The 20317-nt window shown below is 39.8% G+C and overlaps 1 protein-coding gene across 7 annotated transcripts in view; it reads right to left on the reverse strand.

Moving 5' to 3' along the window:
- Positions 1 to 19344, reverse strand: part of mrtfab (myocardin related transcription factor Ab) — a 52503-nt gene extending 33159 nt beyond the window's left edge. For 5 of the 7 annotated variants that reach the window (XM_065950090.1, XM_065950093.1, XM_065950092.1 and 2 more), the window contains exons 1-3: positions 19193 to 19344; positions 18484 to 18548; positions 10020 to 10205 (exon numbers count right to left, since the gene is read on the reverse strand). In XM_065950090.1, the coding sequence (XP_065806162.1) occupies positions 10020 to 10205; positions 18484 to 18502 (205 nt within the window). In that variant the 5' untranslated portion in view covers positions 18503 to 18548; positions 19193 to 19344. Of the gene's footprint in view, positions 1 to 5009; positions 5161 to 5208; positions 5506 to 10019; positions 10206 to 18483; positions 18549 to 19192 lie in introns of those variants that run through there. The other 2 variants (XM_020644794.3, XM_020644793.3) reach the window with 2 other exon arrangements.
- Between the last annotated feature and the right edge of the window lie 973 nt (positions 19345 to 20317).

A 20317-nucleotide genomic window follows, 5' to 3' on the forward strand; every position in this document is an offset into this window, starting at 1 on the left:
TTGTGATGATCAAGTGGGACATCTCCAATATACTGTTCTCACATTTGTTCCATGTTTCGACTTCCAGTAACCTTTGATATAACGTCACATTCTATCTTAGAGTCCCACAGAAGCCACATTTAAGAGCTACACCTGCCTGTAGGCTTTTTTTTGTCAAGCTATCGTCTAACTGAAGCTAAAAACAAACACACAACACAGACCCATTCAAGAGACTATGTGAACATGAGAATGAAGAGGTATCGAGTGACTATGACGAGTCCCTAATGACTGTGAGCATTTCAAGCACATGCAGCTGTGCTCTTCTATTCTTGTATTTTCACACATACAAACACACATGTATACACTGGTGGCCATGTTTTTAGAGTAAGAGAGGGACGAAGTAATGAGACGGGAGATCAGACCTCGTCCCAGGAGTCTATGGAGTTTGGTGACAATATTGATGCTATCTACTCTTTTCAACAAAGTTTAAAAACACAACGTTGTGTGAGGGAAAGACCGCTCATTTCTCAAACTTAGTTAATCATCAAGCTAAGCCTTTGTGACCCTGATTATTGGTTCATCATGTCATCACTAAACAAATTTCCCAAGCAGCCAAATAAAGAACATCTTGAAAAATGTCGTCTGGCATCTGAGTCACTCACAACATCCACACACACGAGTCCTGTCTGTGTCACCTCTGCTAGACATCATCTGATGTTAAGTGCGACACCCTTGGTGTTAGCAGGTGAGTCACAGGCTAATCGCTGTTCTATTATTCAGAAACACCAGGGCAAGTAAAACTAGACAGCATGTCTTCTGTTTGTGTGATTCTGTGTTTTAGGGTTGCTGCAGCAGCAGATTATTACCCGTGAGAACAGGAACTTCTGTGTGTGTGTGTGTGTGTGTGTGTGTGTGTGTGTGTGTGTGCGCGTCTGCATGCATCAATAGGCATTCATACATTTCAAAAGTTAAGGGTTTGTACTTTAACAAGCAGAGTCTTTAAGTATTTATGGGACAAAATGACCCTTGATTAAGTAACTTGTTCCAGGACATTCTCAAGCTTTAGCATGACATAGCAGCAATACAATACAACTAATACTGTGATCACATTAACACTAAACAACACATTTTTAATACTATGGCATATGCTCTGCACAAAATGCTACATACTTTCAGTTTTGTTTTCCCAAAAAACTCTTGCGGGCCACAACTCTTCCTCTGCAATCATTTTAAACGCAGTGGTGTGAGAAAATATCCCTAAACTTGAATTATTGCAATATCATGTTATTTTTTCTTTTGTATCGATTCCCTATTCATATTCAAACACAACCCATTACTAATTAATGGATGGATGCAAAGTTTCGTTTGTGAGTCTGTTTTGTTTTCAAGCTCTAGTCCAATAAAAACACAGCAGTGTTGTAAGCCGTCTTCAGGTCTCTGACTCGTGTCACACATCACAGTGCCAAAGGAAGATTTAAGAAATAATTACTATAACGCCATCACAAAGAAACAGGCTGTTCAAGTACCAATACCAGTATTGTTGTTCCAGTACTACCCCAAAGAAATAATCATATATCAGCAATCACAATAAGAAAATCTAACTCCCTAAAATATCAACATGACTGTAAATTACTGTGACGATAAAAAAATAACAATGTGTTGCTAGCGGAGAGTCTAATGTCAGTCAGAGCCGGCAAAATGTCCGCAGTCAGTTATTTTCAACCGTTAAGAAGAAAAACAAATCAGAAATCGTTTTTATAATTCAAATTGAATAAATGTGAATAATGTATCAAAACCCTGTAACTTGATTTTTATTGTAATGACAAAGGCCTACCAATACAGTTTTAATGTTCTGATGTCATGTTTACTTTCTGCTAGTTTTCATTTCTAGATACAAATGTGTGTATGTAGACATCAGTATGTCACAGACAATGAAAAGAGAAACATGTAGGTTTTTTACTCATTTTTTTCTCTTACCTGTCTTAACTTTATATAAATTATATTTGTAATGAAGTATGATTCAACATTTGAGTAATTATGGTCATTATCAAAGACAACCGCAACATAAAAAGACATGAACGCCATCTGTGTGGACACCATAGATCAGCAAGGTAGCGGCTACACACAGATGGAGGAAGGCAGTGTAGCTCAGACATTTGTCCAAAACATGCAAGACGACACACAGTAGGAGTATTAAGTCAAAGATTAGAGTGTGATGATGTGTGATATGATGTTAAGATATGATAAGATGCATGTTCAGCAGCTCCATCTTGCATGCTAAAGACTGTTCCAGGCCTGCCTGACCTGAAGTAACGTATGCTAAAAGACACTGTATATGTGTGTCTGCTTGTGTGTGTGTGTGTGTGTGTGTGTGTGTGTGTGTGTGTGTGTGTGTGTGTGTGTGTGTGTGTGTCTTTAAAGATCACTGAGCTACATGAGTGGGCTTGTACCTGTGGGCGTTCAGGCACTGTGTTCCTGTTGCTACGAGCAGACCTGATAAAGTGCTTTTGTGTAGCTTGAGGCTACAGATGTGTGCGAGGCAGTGTGGCAGCGCTTGCTCACTTCTCATTATCTTACAGGAATTTACTGGATCACAACTCAAAGATGTGTGAGTGTGTTAGTGCTTGTTGAAATACTGTGCTGTCAGGACACAATGTGCAAGTGGAAGGCTACCAAAGCCTGTAAGCGCATGTCCAGGTCCTGACAGTGACAGTGGTTGTGAAGTGTGTGTGTGTGTGTGTGTGTGTGTGTGTGTATGTACTGGTGAGTCATGTAAACCAAGTGGGTGTGTGCGTGGTGAGCTGGGCACTTCTAAGATTTAAGCCTTCTCAGAAAACTTGCCTCGGTTGCATAAAAATCTGTGTGCCTGTTTATTAGACTGAAAGCTGTTTACATTCAGTAAAAACAAAAATTCCAACATCTGGCCTCCTGCTGTTTAGATTAAGCTTTTTGTGCAATTTTACTGGAAAGCTGAGATTTGTGCTGCAGTTTATTTTATCCCACAATCTCAATTTGTTTCATCAAATACAAACATATATGTCCTCAAAACAGAGGAACAGTGCATGAAAAACAAGTGATTGATGTCTGGAATAGTTCTGATGGAAGCTATTTTTTTGAGCCTCGATTGTTTCTAATGGCGACATCGGTTATTCTTTTCTTACTGTACATTTTAAAGCTTCGATTTGTGGGGGGTTTGGAGATTATCTAATGCTAGACAGAGTTGCTGGCAGAGAAACGAGGAGACACGCAGCGGGATTGTCTTTGCTGCAGCTGTGTGTTTGGATTAGTCTGACACACAGCTCTCCCCCCCCTCCTTCCTTCCTTCCTTATAAGCAGCGTTACAAACCCTCTTCTTTTTATTTATCCATTCTTCATTTCTGTCCTTTAATTCTACAAGTCTTTATTCTCTTCCCCTTATCACAACACGTTCTTTTTCTCTCGTTCTTCTCTCTCCCAAGTCTGCGCCTGACAGAGAGCTGCTGGCAGCCTCCCAATCTGTTACATAACAGCACCATCAGGCTCCCTGAATCACTGCTGGGCTAAGCTAGCCTCGGCCGCGCTACACATCCTGCCATCATGTCGAAAAAACACTGCCCAACAGTTAAGTGTCTGTTTGTGCGGGTCAAAGATTACTGTTTATAATTTCTGTTGGCAAACTGATCATTTCTGGTTCCTGTAGAGCAAACCCAGCTCCAATTAAACAACATCTATTGACATTATGCAAGGGTGGGGATGGAGAGGGACGTGATCTTTATCTCTTTTTTGTTTACATGTCTGCATGGTGAGGTTAGCCAAATCCCGAAAACTCACTGCTGGAATTTTAGTTTAGCATCTCCTCACATTTTAGCTTAGTCCTCAGTTTAAAATCAAATAATATATTTTCCCTCTTTCTTTTCTTTGAAGAGAATAAAAACTGTAAATATAAATCACATTCGTTCAGTCTGGTATTGATAGTCCAGATCAGTTGTTTCTTTCTGCAACACACAAGCTGAAATGGTTTCAGTGTAAGCCTACAAACTGAAGTGTTTTTTTGTATTTTTTGCCCCTCAAATCGTGTGAGTGCTGTAATGTTCGGCTGGAGTAAAGACCTGCAGACCCTCAAGCCACAGCGGCACAAATAGAAACCATTGCTGAGGCTTTGAGAGAAAAGCACTGGCACACATCAAAGATTATGTCACGACATTCATCATTTACATTCCCCTCCATGTCTGCAGTCTATGTCATGATCTGGAACAATCTGTTCTGACAGAAACACGAGCTGGTCACTTCCACCTAAATCTGGAGCAGAGTCTGTGACGCCTCTCTAACCCACTTCCCCCCTCTAACTCCAGGGTCCATCAGTGAGCCAGGCTTTGTTCTCGGTTCCTCCTCCCTTAGCTAAACCCCGAGAAATGTCCAGATCCAGAGCTGCCTGGATTCTGGCCTGCAGTCATTCCTCTGGGAGCAGCAGTGGACAGTTGACAGCTGCATTAATGAGGGGGCGGGGAAGCCAAAATTCACCAACCACACCTTTCAAACCCGCTCCACGACCTCATTTGCCCCACATATCTGGTACCCACTGTTCCCATCTGTTCTGACCCCGAGAAACTCATTTACATATTACAAACTTTACTGCCACTTTGGTTAGATATGGAAGTTTGCATTTTATTCCTATTTCCACAGACTTACTTGCTGCTGTTTAAATACACAAGACCATCACATTATGTGATTCCAATACAACAATTGAACAATAACCGTTGAAACCATACACACTATCACTTTTGGTTGAAAGGAATGTTAAGTGGATTACAAACAAGAATGTTTCAAGTTGATGTTTTCAGCCTCTCGTAGAATCAACAGTGCAGAATGTTGTGCAGCAGCTTGAGCCTGCAGCAGCGCTACACTTAACTTGAGACATGCAACAGTTCACACCTCCAGGCAGCAGAGTTTACCCCCAGCTCCACAGGTAACTTTCACGTGTTGCCAATATCTTCTCATGACACACAAAAGATATGAAAGCAGAAGGCAGTGTGCTTTTAGAGAGAATTTACCTGACAATATAGTCATATCTTTCTGCAGCATGCCGTAGTGAAGCTTCACCCTCCCGGCAAAAGTTAAGGTTTCATTCTCCTGACCCAAGCACAATGAAAAGTGAGAAAAATAGAACACAACAGTGTAGCGGGTGGAGAAGAAGTCCAGCGACAGTCAAAAAAAAAAAAAAAGCCACATTAAATAGGTTTTTCCTCTCACCGGCAGCTGGTACTCCACAGGTAGCAGTGCACCTCACATTCCCTTTCTCTCCACTGTCTGCCTACAAGTGTGTGCACGCCCCGGCAGAGAGGGCGTGTGCAGGTCTGTGTGCCTGTCCTCTTATTGCTCCTCGGGTAACAACAAGGTCCACCCAAAAGGTTTCAGAGTTTCTGTGGCAACACCTCTGGGTTACTCCCGCTCCTGTGTACTTCTTAAATAAACTCTTTGTCACTTCTCTTCACTCCTTCAGCAAGTTTGGAAGTTAAAACAATTGAGAAAAGAATCAAATGCTAGAAGCCTTTTCCCCTCAGGCGTAAGTTACACACCCCCCCTGCTTTTTTTGCTTTCCATTTTTCCCTCCCTTTCCTTCTGTTCCCTCTCTGCCAAGTTATGCAATACTGCCATTACAGACATGACTCCCCCCACTTCACGTCTTCCCCTTCCTCCTCCTTTTTTCTACTGCTGCTGCTCACACTCACACTCGAACTAGCCTCTCAACTTCCAACATTTGACTGATCCCAGTCTGATTGTTCTAGTCGGACTGCTTTTTGTTTGCTTTCGAATGAAACGCTTGCAGGTTTGTGACTAGAAAGATGGGAAATGTAAATAACTCTTACTGTCACTTGTTATTTTTTCAGCCTTTATCTACATCTTAAACCAAAGCAAACTCCTCTTCACATACTTATGATCACTTGCACATGCAGTCCTCCAGATCTGTCTCTGATCCTCGCCCAGAACAACATGTCACCTCTCTCTCTTTACACATGGAAGCATCTGTTTAACAATAAATCTCCAATCACTTGTCCATGGCGGAGGAAGGAACCTTGTGCATAAACACATTGCATAACCTGCTCTGTGAGATAAAGCTCTGATAAGCTTTACTATGTGGGCATTCCACAATCCACTGGGCTCCATGTTTGCATAAAAGATGTTCTCCTGCAGTCACATGACGTGATGCTCTGAAAGCATCTTCATGGAAGATTAGCTGCAAGACTGCCTGCAGCAACATGTCTGCTGCTTGCTAGCAGAATCATGTATGTAAGAAAAAAAAAAAAAGGCAACAACAGTGAGGGTTGTACATATTTGGGAGTGGTGGCCTGAGGCAGTGTGAGGGAGTGTGTGTCTTTGTGTGGTGTCAGTGAGGTAAACATTATCCTGTGACTTGCATGTCACAGGGTCATTCTTAAACATTTGTGAAATCATGTAAACATTACTTGAAATATGGGTCATGCACCATGAGTACTGTTTTTATTACTTCCACTGAAGTTCAGTTCAATAAACTGTACTTGGCCTCTCCTACTTTTTCTACCGTTGACTTTTATTATGTTATTGTGCATTATTCTCTTGTGAAGATGGTAAATCATTTACTGGTCCAACCTTGCCTCACCTTTTATTCTCCTGACAAATTAACAGCAGGTCAACCAACAGTGGCTCTAAAAGTTTGGTGACCAACGCCCACCTGGGAACAATAGCCAATGTGGCTTATTCTTCTGATAATGCAAGGAGTGTGTGTGTGTGTGTGTGTGTGTGTGTGTGTGTGTCTGGTAGTAACAGTTACACTATCCCACGGACCAACGAGGGGATATTTCTGCATATCAGAAAGTCTGTCTGACTAAGTGGTAGAAACATTTGGAAGCCTACTACTTCCAAGTTGAAATTGTATGTTGAACCTTCATATCAAAAAAGACGCTTTAATTCTCACATGTGATGACACATAGCTCAGCTGCAAACAGTTTAGTGTTGGTGTTAGTTGTGGTTCTTTTCCTACAGATGTGATGGTGCAATGGAAACAGACAACAGGAAACAACCTGACACCAGATTTTATAGGTATAAGTAGACCATCGATTGTAAATGTTAATGGACGAAGCCTGAGTGACATCACCCATTGGTTACTGCAGGGAGGCTTTGGAGTCGCATCAAAGGCAGGCGTTGGAATTTCATTCTCAACCTAATTTTCAGTCAACCTAAAGACAGACAAAGAGTCAGAGCTGAGGTGGGTTTTTAGCCTTTGACAAAGCGTTTCCTCATGCCTACCCATCAATCAGGTCAGCCAGTGTTTCCCCTAGGTTTACAGCGTTGGGGGGGTGGGGACAAGCCGACACGACGACACAAACACTTGAAGGAATCTTGGTGTTCATGTGTTACTTTTAATGACAGCTGTCCTTTTCTATCAGAAAGGTATCCTTAAATGACTTCTTTCCCTGATTTCAGACTCTATCCACTATCCTATCCCTACAATAAAGGCACAAAAAGCCCAAAAACAAATCTTAAAAAAAAATATATATATGGTATATAATATAATGGTAGGGGAAACACTGGGTCAGCGTTGTACCTAACCTAATCGATCAAAATGATAACTACCGTAATAAGACCAAAATCAGTTTTATAGCACACTGTAAACATGTTAATTTTTGCTGTAAAAGCTGACATTATTCGGATGGGGTGTGTAGGTGACTTCCTGGTATTTTGGAGCTCAAGTGGACATTCAACGAACCGCAGTTTTTTGCATGTAAATTCCACCACCAGGGGGCTCTCAATCAAAACAAAAACAAAAGATGACTTTTGTGCTATTGTTACAACATTCCGACTTTCCAACTGAAATCACGTGAACACACTGAAGTCGGAAGAACGACTTCCCAACTCGGAAACTTGGACCACCCGAGCAGCACATGAATGCAGCACTTGTCAATGTTTTTAGGACACTATGTTGCACTCTAATCTTAGAAAGATAAAAAGTACCAAATCCACATTAATGAAACTAGAATGTGCAAATATATTTATACATTTATTTTTTATATTATTTTACATTTGTTATAATTTCTTTGTCACAAAAGTTTTTTATTTTTTTATTTACCAATAATATGCTCATATTTTCAAAGGCTTGAATAAGATTTAGGAAGCCTCCAATAACAAAAACCACTTTACACTTTATCCTATAAAAAGCTGCCTCTGAACACTGTTGACTTTATAAGCTCTGTTTGTAATTCGGCTGTGTTAATCACAACAACAACAATGAATACAGGAAATTCAAACGTTTAACCACAAATTGAACCGAAGGAGGTTCCTGCCCAAAACTCTGCAAAGGATGCCAAGTTCACTAAGCTTTAAGCTAACCCCAGACAGAAAAAAAGGCCCACAGAGTGTTAAGTCCACACAGGAAACATGCAGCACAGTCTAATCTACTGTAACAGCAGGTCAGCGCAGAGAAGCAAGCCAATTATGCACAGCATCTACTTCACTCCCTTCTTTCTGGAGACTTCAATGCACACAGTCTTGTACATGGACACACATACACACAAATCTGCACCTGAACACTTTGATCTTCAAGTCATCGTGCAGTGAGTACACCCTCCACTGACCAATGTGAATTAGACACAGTACACACATGATTTAATTTATACATCTCAGACCAGCGTTGTTTTTTTATGTTTTAACACTTTTTACTAAGCTCCACTTATGTAAGAAGTTCCCTTTGCACGCTTCTTTAACTTAGAGGTATTTATGCTGGAAATTGTTTACCTCTGTAGAGTATGTGTAGGGTTGGGCCAAAAGATTCACTTGAAGTTGAACCTACATGGTCTGTAGAGTGATGGAGCAATGTTTGCTTCACATTTAGACATTAAGAAACTGTCAAGGAAATAGCTGATCAAAAGTACATAGTTTTACAGTCTGTACATTCAGAGAACCATTAAGGTCATCGAAAAAGGGTCAGTCCTCACTAACCCCCAATTTCCACATACTCCGTGTGCACCGCAGTCAGTCAGCGCCGCACACTACGCCGCTGTTCGCTGCCACTCTAGTCAATGACTGCGATTCCACAGCGAGCGGCAAGGTCCGCTTCCGGAGATTGCCAGCAGCACCACTACACTCCGTTTCAAAATAGTCTATTTTCATCGACGTACGCTGCAGGCATGCATCAAGCTGGTCAGAATAGAACAACCCAGACAGGCAGTCAGATAAGGAAATGCACAGAGCATCCGCTCCAAATAAAACACCTTAAACAGACTAACAATCGTATTTTCCATCAACATTAGGACATAACAGGCACCAGATGAACAACAAATCAACCCCAGAAAGAGAAAGCAACATGTTGTCGGCATGTTTTTCTCTTTATTCCCGCATGATCTTGTAGTTCTCCTGTGATGTGTGTACCGCTCTGGTGCTGATGGACCGCTGCGTGCACGGAGTATGTGGAAATGGAGGGTAACCGTCTTTAAAACATTTCTACAAAGTGTGAAAACACAAGAGGACAGTGTGGAAGAATTTGCTTTTTTTCTGTGAATTGTGGGCAAAGGCTGAAAAAGCATTAAAGTGCCTCTGATCAGATCATAGGTGCACAAAAATGAAAAGTGCAGCACTATTACAGGTGAGTCTGGTTTTCTAGAGACAGATTATCATTATATAAAACCTGTAATGTAGGATTGACGCGCTGAAATAGAAAGTAACCAGACTGTGTGTCAAGCCCCCTCCTTTTATGAAATGATGTGTGGTTATACAGAAGGAAGTTTAGTGCGGATTTTAAACAGTACTGTACACAACTTTGACATTTTCATATGTAAATAGTGTTTTTGTATTCAACAGCCCAAAGCAGTGTTCAGTCAAAATGTGTTCTACAGAAAAAAAGCAAAAGGAGACATTTTGAAAGCCAAAACAGTTGAAACTAATGGCATGTTACCAGCACGGGTTTGAATACTTAAGGGCAAAATTCAAACTTGGATGACTGACTGATTCAAAACAATTTAATCCCAAAAAAACGCAAAATTTAAGTTAGAATTTGAAATGAAAAAAAGTCTGCATGTAAAAGCCCTCACCGTTCTTTCTCTCCTGCAGAGGCAGCTCGTTGGGTGGCGGCTGCAGGGAGAGCTCCTGAAGCTCATGGGCCACTGCCTCGCTCTGAGGGCTTGGGATCAAGCCTGGCGCCCCGGCCACTTCCATGCTGCCAGGACTCAGCTCCTGCCCTTGCTGTGGGTGTAGCGTTGCCATGGTGACGGAGAGACCTGTAGCAAAAATAGTGCATTTATAGTTTAATGATTCATCAAATGGCTCTGGCCTAAAAAAAAAAAAAAACACCCAAGATATGAAATTCGCTGCGAGTTTTGTTGACTTTTCTCATAATAACTAATCCAGAACATTGGTGTAGAGTTTAAGAAGTGTAGGGATTTTAGACTTTTGCCTGACACAGAGTATGTCTTTGATACAAAAAAAGTCATCACTGCAACACACTGAATTTATTTTAGTCATCCAGAAAATTCATTCAAACGCCAGTAATTGTGGAGTGTCCTATCATCCATTTATCAATTCACAGGAACCCGAGTCAGATTATACACTGTGTAGTAACACTGTTCTTTAGAGGTTAATTAACCTTTTGGTTAATTTGGCTTGCCTCTTGGTCGAGGTTTAATTGGACTTAATAATCAATCCAGGTCCAGGTTAAGGATATTAAGATACAGTAAAACTACAATAATGGATGTATTGCAGATATTTATCTAGTGCAGGATAAATTTACTTTCACTTTGGGTGTCAGTTTCACCTCTTATTATGCTCCATCTTTTACTTTATTTCACCATTGTCAGAAATTATTCTGCTGTCTTCGTATTATTTGGCCAATTCTCTATCATTTACATTGCCCTTATTCATGTCACAATCGCCACTGTGAGGAGTCATGAAGTGGTGACACAGTGAGACAAACTGCCAGGGAAATCTGTTCAGAGCGCAGGTTTGGAAATTAGCACGCTTGTTACCCCAGTGGTGGGTGAATTTGCTCGACCTACGAGCCACAGTGGCCGGTAATTAAACTTTACAGAGTTATTGGTGACAACATACAACATTCATTAATTTAAATTCCACATCTGCTTGCTTCGCGCCGACTTTATGAGCAGAGCCAGGAAGTCCCCCAGAAGCCCACCCAGTGACCAGAGAGCTCCGCCTCCGTGTGTCAGAGCGGTTGTCAGTGTGTGGGTTGACTCGGTGTCATTTGAGAGTAGCACAGCACAGATAAGCATCTCCATTACAGCAGTTCTACCTGCTGAAGTGAGTTAAAACTGATTGTGTTGTTTTTCTTATGTCCAAGATGATTTTAAAAAGCGGGCTGTTGCGGTGACTTGTGGTCGTAGCAGTGGCTGTAAATACTGTAAGTCCCTGCAGTGTTTTTGAAAATGTACAATCCGCTAAAGCTGCAGTCATTCGATGATAAACACATACTATTTCCAACAAGTTCTTCATAATAAAAGTTCCCGGTTTAATTGTAATTTACGTGCTTTTATTGTGAAACAGCTATATCAGGAAACGGGCTATTTTCAGCTGTAGAAACTCAACACAACTTCGACGTCTGAAAGACAAATGCAGGAGAGACAAAACTTCACACCACACAGATTCAGTGAGAAGCTAGTTCTGAGAAGCGTCCTCAGACAGTGACTCATTACAAGCTCTTTCAAGATGAACCTCTCACTTTCCAGCAGAACCTTGTATGATTGTGATGACTCTCTTCATATAAGCTGATTTACTTTTTAAACATTTCGTTGATTAGCTTGCCTCTTGGTCGAGGTTTAATTGGAGTTAATTCAGCCTTTGAGGACAGAGCTGCGATGGAGACTCCAACCGGCCTCAAAGTAATAAATGAAGAGAAACATTTTTTGTGTTTTACAAGCGAGGCAAAGGGCATGTCAGTCTTTTCTTTAATAGTTGAAACATTTTCCTTCATAAAATACCCTATTACTTGAATAGTTAGCCTTGATTATAATATTGTTTGTCATTACATGGTGCTAACTGGTGCCAGTTAAATTAAAGTAGCAGGTAAAAAAAAGAGTGGCTGGCAGATTTTTGAATCCACCGATCACAGTGGCAGGTAGGGGACAAAGTTAATTTCCAACCCAGCGCCATTTTTACCTATTAAATTATATATAGATATTTGGCACTAGCGTTGATAACTGAATACCAGACAAGTCAGAAGGACTATATGTTGTTTTATTGATGTTCTGGCTCAACCCTACTGTACTTATGAGAAATATAACTTTAGGTCTACTGTCTGATGCGCCATCCCCTCTCAATGTTTTTCTCCTTCAAGAGCATTGTTTCATCAAGTTCATAAGTACATGTTCTGTATTTTGGAAATGTTATTCATCAGATTGTCTTCATTGGCCAATCAGAGCCGAGTAATAAACAAAGCCATAAAGCCAAAGCCTTTGTAAGAAATAAAGTACCCAAGGGACTTTTACAGTACAAGCCACAACAAGTCCAAAGTTTGTTCCAGGGAAACTGAGCTGTCTCTTTTCTCCTCTGCCTGTATTTCCCTCTGTCTGTCTCTCTCTGTCTGTCTCTCTCTGTCTCTCTCTCTCTCTCTCTCTCTCTGTCTCGCTCACACACTCAATAACTGAGGCGAGGGGGAAGAATGCAGGCCTGTAGGCTCCAGGATTAAATCAGCCATCAGGGAAGAATTTGCATGTTTGAGCTTTTACAACTGTTGCTGTGGCCGCTGCTTTGGAAAGGCTTAACTCTGTTTATGGATTCTTTTTTTCTTTCACTTCTTAACAAGCTCAGAGGGATTTCCATATATTTCACTCATCTAACAATTTACCCTCACAGCTGGAGGTTAATCGTAAAGGAAGCTGTAAGAGAACTGTGTGTGTTCTGCGTTGCATCTGGCAGCAGGACATATTTTCCCCTCGGGGATAGATAAAGTTCAATTAAAATGGGGCTTGCTATCGGAAGCTTAACTTGAGCGAGCTTAACCTTAACCAGAGTTTCATGGTTCAATAAGAGCAGCACAGACTAACTGAAGTCTGAGAGACTCAAGACTGAGACTTGGAGAGAAAAGAGAGGTTAGATTATATTAGCTACACCACAGCACACATTACTCATGTATAAGGTCTAAAACAATGATGGAAAATAAGAACACTGCAACACACAAAGTCACGGACTATATAGTGAAAGAGGCTTTAAGTAACTTTTCATATGTATTAATCACAGTTTTTGCCCATTTATAAGAGTACTGTGATCTGATGTGAAAAAAACACATTTGCTGTCTCTCTTGGTTGCTTTTATAAGCCTGTAGACTCATTTTCATTGTGAAGAAATCCGGCCTCATTTCTGCCGATGTATAGCCACGTAATGATTTTACCTACTGGTTGAGTGGTCAGGCTGTGCAGGTCATCTTTTTTCAACTTGATCCTGTGAGCTCATGTATTTGTTCCTTCCTTCTTCTCCTGCACACCTGAGCTGAGCTCTCTGTTCAGGTATCTCCGTTTATTGAATACACTGGTCTAAACACAAATACTTTCCCTCTCTCTCTAGTTCATGACTTCTGCCACATAAACAAGTGGGAGCAAGAGACGAAGAGACAGTGTGCTTCAGAGCTCCTTTTGTTTATTATAAATGTTTTCAGAAAGAAACTTTAACATTAAAAATATGTAAATATGTGCATATAAAAACAATATTTAACCTGTAAAAACACAAAAAAAAATAAGACAAAAAAACATAAAAGACTTTGCATAACAGTCATTTTGATTTTGAGGTAGTGAACTGAATTTCAAAAGTAGTGGATGATGCTCCTGTTAATGTCTATTACCGACACATGTGAGGTGTAGGACCCAAACTCTTCTTCAGACAACATGTCACATGTGGAGGAAACAAACATTCACAGAAGAATTATCTACTGTGCAGACTTTGTTTTTATGTTTTGTAAGGGATAACCAAATCTAAAAGGGGCCCTTTGTACCAAACAAAACTTCTGAGAGGGTCAGGGTATTTATCTTTCATTCCCGAGACACAGCAGCTTGGCATCACTATCCGCTTTCCAGTTGACTCTGTTGCAGGAGCACCATGCTGGCTGACCCGTTTGATACAGTTGGTCCTGGTGTAACTTGCCTGTAGTCCATGACAACCAGAAAAAACCCTGGCAGACGAGTTACCACCATCTGAAGCACTTCATCCCTTCTCTTCCTGGGGCAGCATTTATAACTGTGCCTGCAAATTAAGTGACAAGCATTATTTGTTTGATAATTCCTCACAGCAGCAGGAGTCCTGAAAAAAAAAAAAAGAATGACATGTCTATGGTTTTATCGTGCTAAATATTCTATCTGAGACACTGAAATTGAAACTAACAGCGAAATAAGCAATAGTAAGCTGTAATACTACTGTATGATTTCCGTTGTCTCAACCTAATGCCAAAACCAATTAAGTACATAATGGTACCTAAAACTGAGAAAAACTCTGGCACTCAGTGTGATATTGACTTTTTCCCCGATATCAAATTAGAAGTATGACTTTCGGAGTTTTGCGGGTGCTTGTCACTGCTGTGTTACACTGGGTTTTGGAGCAGTGCAGCTGCAAAAAACGTACAGACAGACAAAACGGTACTCAACCATCAAAAAGAATATGTTGCTGTGCAAACACCCAGTAACATAAGCTGTAGTGGTAACACATTAGTGTAACCATTAGTAAGTTTATTACAAAGACACCTGTGCTAACATATCGGAGACTCTGTGAAAGCTACGTTGGTTATTGATAAAGCTAGTCAGCTATTTAACGGTACTCAACCATCAAAAAGAATATGTTGCTGTGCAAACACCCACAGTAAATTAATTACAAGGTACATGTAGTCAACATATCATTTAAAGACGATGAAATTGTTCAATGCTATGCTAGGTAGAAACGTGGTAAGGATTCATTAATCATATAACAACAATCTAAAACTATCTTTTCTTCATCTACTGTATATTAACATCTTGTTTTAGTGTTGTGTCAGCACTCCAGACTCAAATATAGTTTAGTCTCAAATGTATATTTTGTCAAACTATAAACTTAGAAAAAGTATAATTTCACTTACCTCCTCTGTAAACATGACACCAGTGAATCATGTGTGTCTCCTGTGTGTCGCGGTGGATGGTCAGGATACTTGTTCTTACTCATATGAGCACCATCGCCAGCGAGAACGAGCAAATGGTTACTGATGTAGTTCACCCAACGGCCAGCGGTGTCAAGAACAACATCGCGTTTCAGATTGTTACATAAAGTCCCTTTAATTTTAACAGATACATGGTTTTCACTTTCAATGGAGAAAAATGGAAGTATATCTGTCTCAATAAGTTAAAGAGATTTGCTGATTTTGTTGTGTTATTGTTGTTATGGTGTATTCACAGGCCTTTGTGAAAAACATGACTAATGTGCCTCAAAAGAATGGAAACACAGCCGAGATGAGCGTGAGCAACACCAAGGGATAAAACATTGTCAACAAGAAAGGCCACTCAACTTCAGGAGTTTGTAGATATTTTGGCAATTAACAGTCTAACAAAAAACAAAGAAGGGCGTGCAACTGCTGCAAATACTTGAGTCCACCAAAGTTGAGAAGGTGAATCTTGGTACAAATTTTCAAATTCCTAGTATGTCTTTATAGAGAAGTAAATAATCTTTAGCCTGAATATATCATTTACACAAAATGTTATTGTTCGTCTTCCATGTAAACTATCAGACAAACATGAAAATCCCAGATAAACTGTTGATTCCAATGTTGTTAGTTTAAGTGTAGACATTTTGAATTGTTATAGTGGGAAAAACACACGTTTTTCTAACAAGTCAAGTGTCCCAGTAAACAATGAAACAGCATGCACAACATGAGGATGTGAAACCAAAGCAGCTACATTACATTTAGCCATCTCTAATTTGACAATTTAAACTTTTTGCTGTGACCTTTAAATAACACTTGTGTGAAAATGGCCTGTTATTCTTTAGGAGGAAAGTAAACTATCAGACGATAACATATGGAGACCTTTTAAATATGAAATGATCACCCTGTTAACATACCGTTTAAATGCCACCATTGTGTCAAGCATGTAGCATGTGTTGTTGTTTAATTGAAGCAGGTTAGGGTTCACAGTGCAGCAGCTAGGGAGGAATATTGTGCTTCAGGCTAGCAGGTACATTTGTAGCGAAAAACTGGTTCAGCTGAGTAGGGCTAAGCCTCTTCACAAACGTGCCTGAGATTAGACTAGTCTGCAGGGATATGTTTTCATTGTAACTCAGGTCAGATTTATTTAACACCTTCGTTACAGAACAGATTTTCCAGATTTACTGGAGTGACTCTGGTGTAACTGGTTATATTCCTTTATAAAAACACTCCTTTGGACTTAACAGACACAGTCATGGTTGATGCTGTTTTGTGTGTTGTGGATCTCTCTCCCACACTTCCTGCAAATATGTGTTTTCTGGTCGAGAGGTTCTGATGGGGATTCTGTGGTCCTGAAAACAATGAGGCAGTGTTGTCTGAGATGTTACTCTTCTCTTTCACAATCAAGTACTGGCACAGACATGTCTAAATAGCGAAACATAAAAATATACCCTTGACAGGTTGGCAGGTTCTATCATGTGGTTTCTTTTTAATAAAGGGAGATTTTGCTATGCCTATTTAAAGAAGCATGCTTAAGAATCAAAACAGATGTTTTAGAATATTTGAAGATACATGAAAATACACGCGAGTTGACATTTCTTTCATTATCAAACCTTTTAAATTGAGATATTTCAGGATATTTGTGCACTATATATATCTATATATATATATATATATATATCTTTTGATACACAGTATATTTATTTACTTTTTTCCCTCTACTGTAATGTCTGGCATGTGCAATATTTACATTAATATTTATTTTGTTATCTGGCAAGACATTTTTTTTTATATACTACCTCATGTAAATACATCTACACATACATTGCCTATCTTACCTGTATGAGAGTTTTTGTTGATTTTTAGCTATGGATGACTGTATGTGTGTGCACTTTAAGGTGAAGCTTTATAATTTCGTTGTACATCGGATAATGACAATAAAGACATTGTATTCTATGATATTTACCGTGTTATTTTTCCCCTTAGCAATGACAGAGGTATACATCTGTTGTATGACATAACAGATCTTTGTGTATTATTTAGACCTGACTGTAATGTGAAATATATTTCATGTCATCAGTAAGCTTTATAACATTTCAGCACATGTGTATGTATTGACTTCCTGATAGCCTCCAGTCAAAGAGTACGCAATTGCACTGACTAGACAAGGTCAGTGTGCAAATCCTCCAGTTTATCTGCTAATCGTACCTCACAGAGAAAAGCTGTTTCTCAGCAGCAAAAGCATACAGGCATGCGTTTTACATTTACATGTAGCCTCGTCACACATAACAGCCTTGAAATTACATTTTTAGTTGTCTAAAGCCAAATAAATGTGGCTGAAGGAGTCACGAGCCTATCCACTCACAGACACTTAGACACAATTAGAGAGGGAAGAAAATGACATGACCGAGAACTAGAGTGGTGCCGAAATGCACCTTTCTCCAAAGAATTAAATGTCAGACTGCCTAAGTGTGACAAAATGTCTATTGAGGTGTGAATTAGGACAGTAGGGCACCCTGTATGCTCAATACTGGTGCAAGCAGCTACTGTGATTTGGGTGTGAGATAACGACTGCAGTGGATTCAAAACATCATGTGACCTTTATGTCAGTACAAGACTTGAATAACTGCTGTCAACAACCAGTGACAATTATATACCTGAAGTGTATAGTGAAATGCTCAAACAATCTACCCTATCAGGGCCTATGTCTTTACAAGAGTGACATTAACCTCTCAATTGTACACAGATTGGTTTCAAGAGATGCTCTCTGTAGCATCAATTACTTCTTCCTAGGGCTGGGAGATATGGACCAAAATCATATCTTGATATTGTTTAGCTGAATGGCGATACTCGATATATATGGATATGTATTTTATTAACAGTGAAAACACATGGAAAAATAAACTACAGGTTTGTGAATTTAAAAAGTAATATTATAAAATAAAAATGTTCCTTAAATACAATAAAAGAGAGAGAGAGGAGGAGCAGAGTTAAGAGGGACAGACAGTCAGTCATCATCAGTGAGATGAGAAAAAGGTGACCATGTTATTTTAATGCAACTCAAACTATATCCATATTAACATATTAAATATATCGATATATCTTAAAAACTCGATATATTTCCCAGCCCTACTTCATCCTTACTTTCCCAACAGAGGGCTGCTGTAATGGTGCAATGCTTTTAAGAGAGACACTAGCACTCCTCTCTACACGCCCACACTAGCCTTTCAGATATGTGTAAGTATCACAATAGCACAGGTACAAACAGGCACAAAGAAGAACACTGATTACGTCTTGCCACCAGACACAGGAAAAGCACTGCCAACAATTACAGAATCTTTTTATAGTTAGCGTCAGCAAGCTACAGGATAAAAAAAACAGGGCTTGTTACTTACCCGATGGACTAAAGATCATAGAGGGGAGCTTTTCCTACTTCAGCAGGACGGAGCAGTGAATGGTTCTGATGGAGAAAAAAGAAAAGAAAACAACAATAATCAATAAATGATCTCCTCTCCTGCCAAGCCCTGTGGTCTATTCTGGTCCTCTGCGGATTATGATGCAGAGTATCTGCGTTAGTCTAACACGTGTAAGAAGGCCATCATGGAGTAAAAGGGGATAAAACAGAACAATGAGAACTCATCATACTGGCTAGACAACATTTACATTACGACAGGCCTTGTCCAGAGATGTCAAGGGGCAGCAGTCTGCAGCTGTCACTGTCCAAAACACAGACATGCTAAGCTATTGTTAGCTTGTCTGGGTGGGAGTTAACCTGAACTATCTCATAACGTAAATTAAAGTGAAACTACTTTGCAATGTTGCCAACAAACGATACAGTACACTTGAGAAGTTCACTATTATAGGATAACATACTTTTTTTTTTAGCGCAAGCTTTATGTGGAAGCTGTTTGGCAGCCTTGTTTACTCCAGACAGTCATGATACTACAAGTTAGCTAGCTGCTGTTAGCATGCTATATCTGCCAGCTATGATGAAGCTGGCCGCTTGTTAGCTAGCTGCTCTTTAGCGTAGTTACTGTCTGTCTCTAATGGGACTGCTAACTTATTCCGTGTCGCTATGTATTGAATGTACATATTCATGCTTACTTTTCATGGTGGCCACTTGTTTGAAGTGTCAATAATGATGAACGGCTTTTGGCATCACAACATCACTTCCGAATCACAAAGGAAACTTTAACCGGAAAACCCTCCTCTGCGTGGGACGACAGGACCCACTTCCTCCACAACACCTTTCCCACCAGTGTACTGCTGCTACTGCTCCGTGTCATGATGAGATAGTACAGCAGATATAATACACAAACCCTGTCTTAAACATAGTATGCAAAAGATTTAACTTGAAGAAACCTACGTAAGAAACGGACATTTTTAAATTAAAAAGAAGAAAAAGAAATGCGTCCAGAATGTTAATCTGCAATCATCCCCCTCTACAGTCTTTGTCGCCATCTTGTGTCACATATGGTGAACTGCATGAGAAAGAGCTACAGGTCTGATCCATTGACAGTTGTAATAAAAAGTCAGTGGTCTGAACTTGATCATCTTTTAGATAGATAGATAGATAGAATCTTTATTATCATTGTATACAAGGACACAACGAAACTTTGTTAGCAGCAATCCTAAACAGCAGCGTTTACAAAAAACAACAACAACAAAAATATATTTGTGTTGAAATGAAAGAGAAGTATGCAAAAAGTGGCCAGAGCAATTGCTGTCTAGTGAATGAATGATAATGATAATAAATAAATAGACAGTTGTGGTGACTGAAAGAATATATACAGTTATTATTTTGCAGTGACTGATTAATTAAACAAATATAAATATAGAGAGATATAGTGCAAATAAGTGAAGTTATAGTGCAGTGACAGAGTATATACAGTTATTATTGTGCAGTGACTGGATGAATGAATAATGAGCCGAATCCTTCCGGAGTATTATTAGTTGAGCCGTGTCTGATATTTATAAATTCAGTTCGGGTGTAAGTCCTAATTTTGATAAAATCGCTGCTTGCTGTTGCTGTCTGTGCGCGCCGCCATCTTGAATAGACCAAAGTTGAGCTTCTTGCTTTTTTCTTCTTTTTATGAAAATGGTTTCTACCTGAGGATGTTTGTAGATCAACAACTTATCTCCCCTTTTCAACGTTGTATTTCTGACATTCAGATATCAAAGTCATACTACTTTTTACTCTGTTCCCTTAAACTGGCTTTTCACATAAGC

This window comes from Labrus bergylta, chromosome 21 (genome assembly GCF_963930695.1).
Source record: "Labrus bergylta chromosome 21, fLabBer1.1, whole genome shotgun sequence".
In the NCBI taxonomy this organism is placed as follows: Eukaryota; Metazoa; Chordata; class Actinopteri; order Labriformes; family Labridae; genus Labrus; species Labrus bergylta.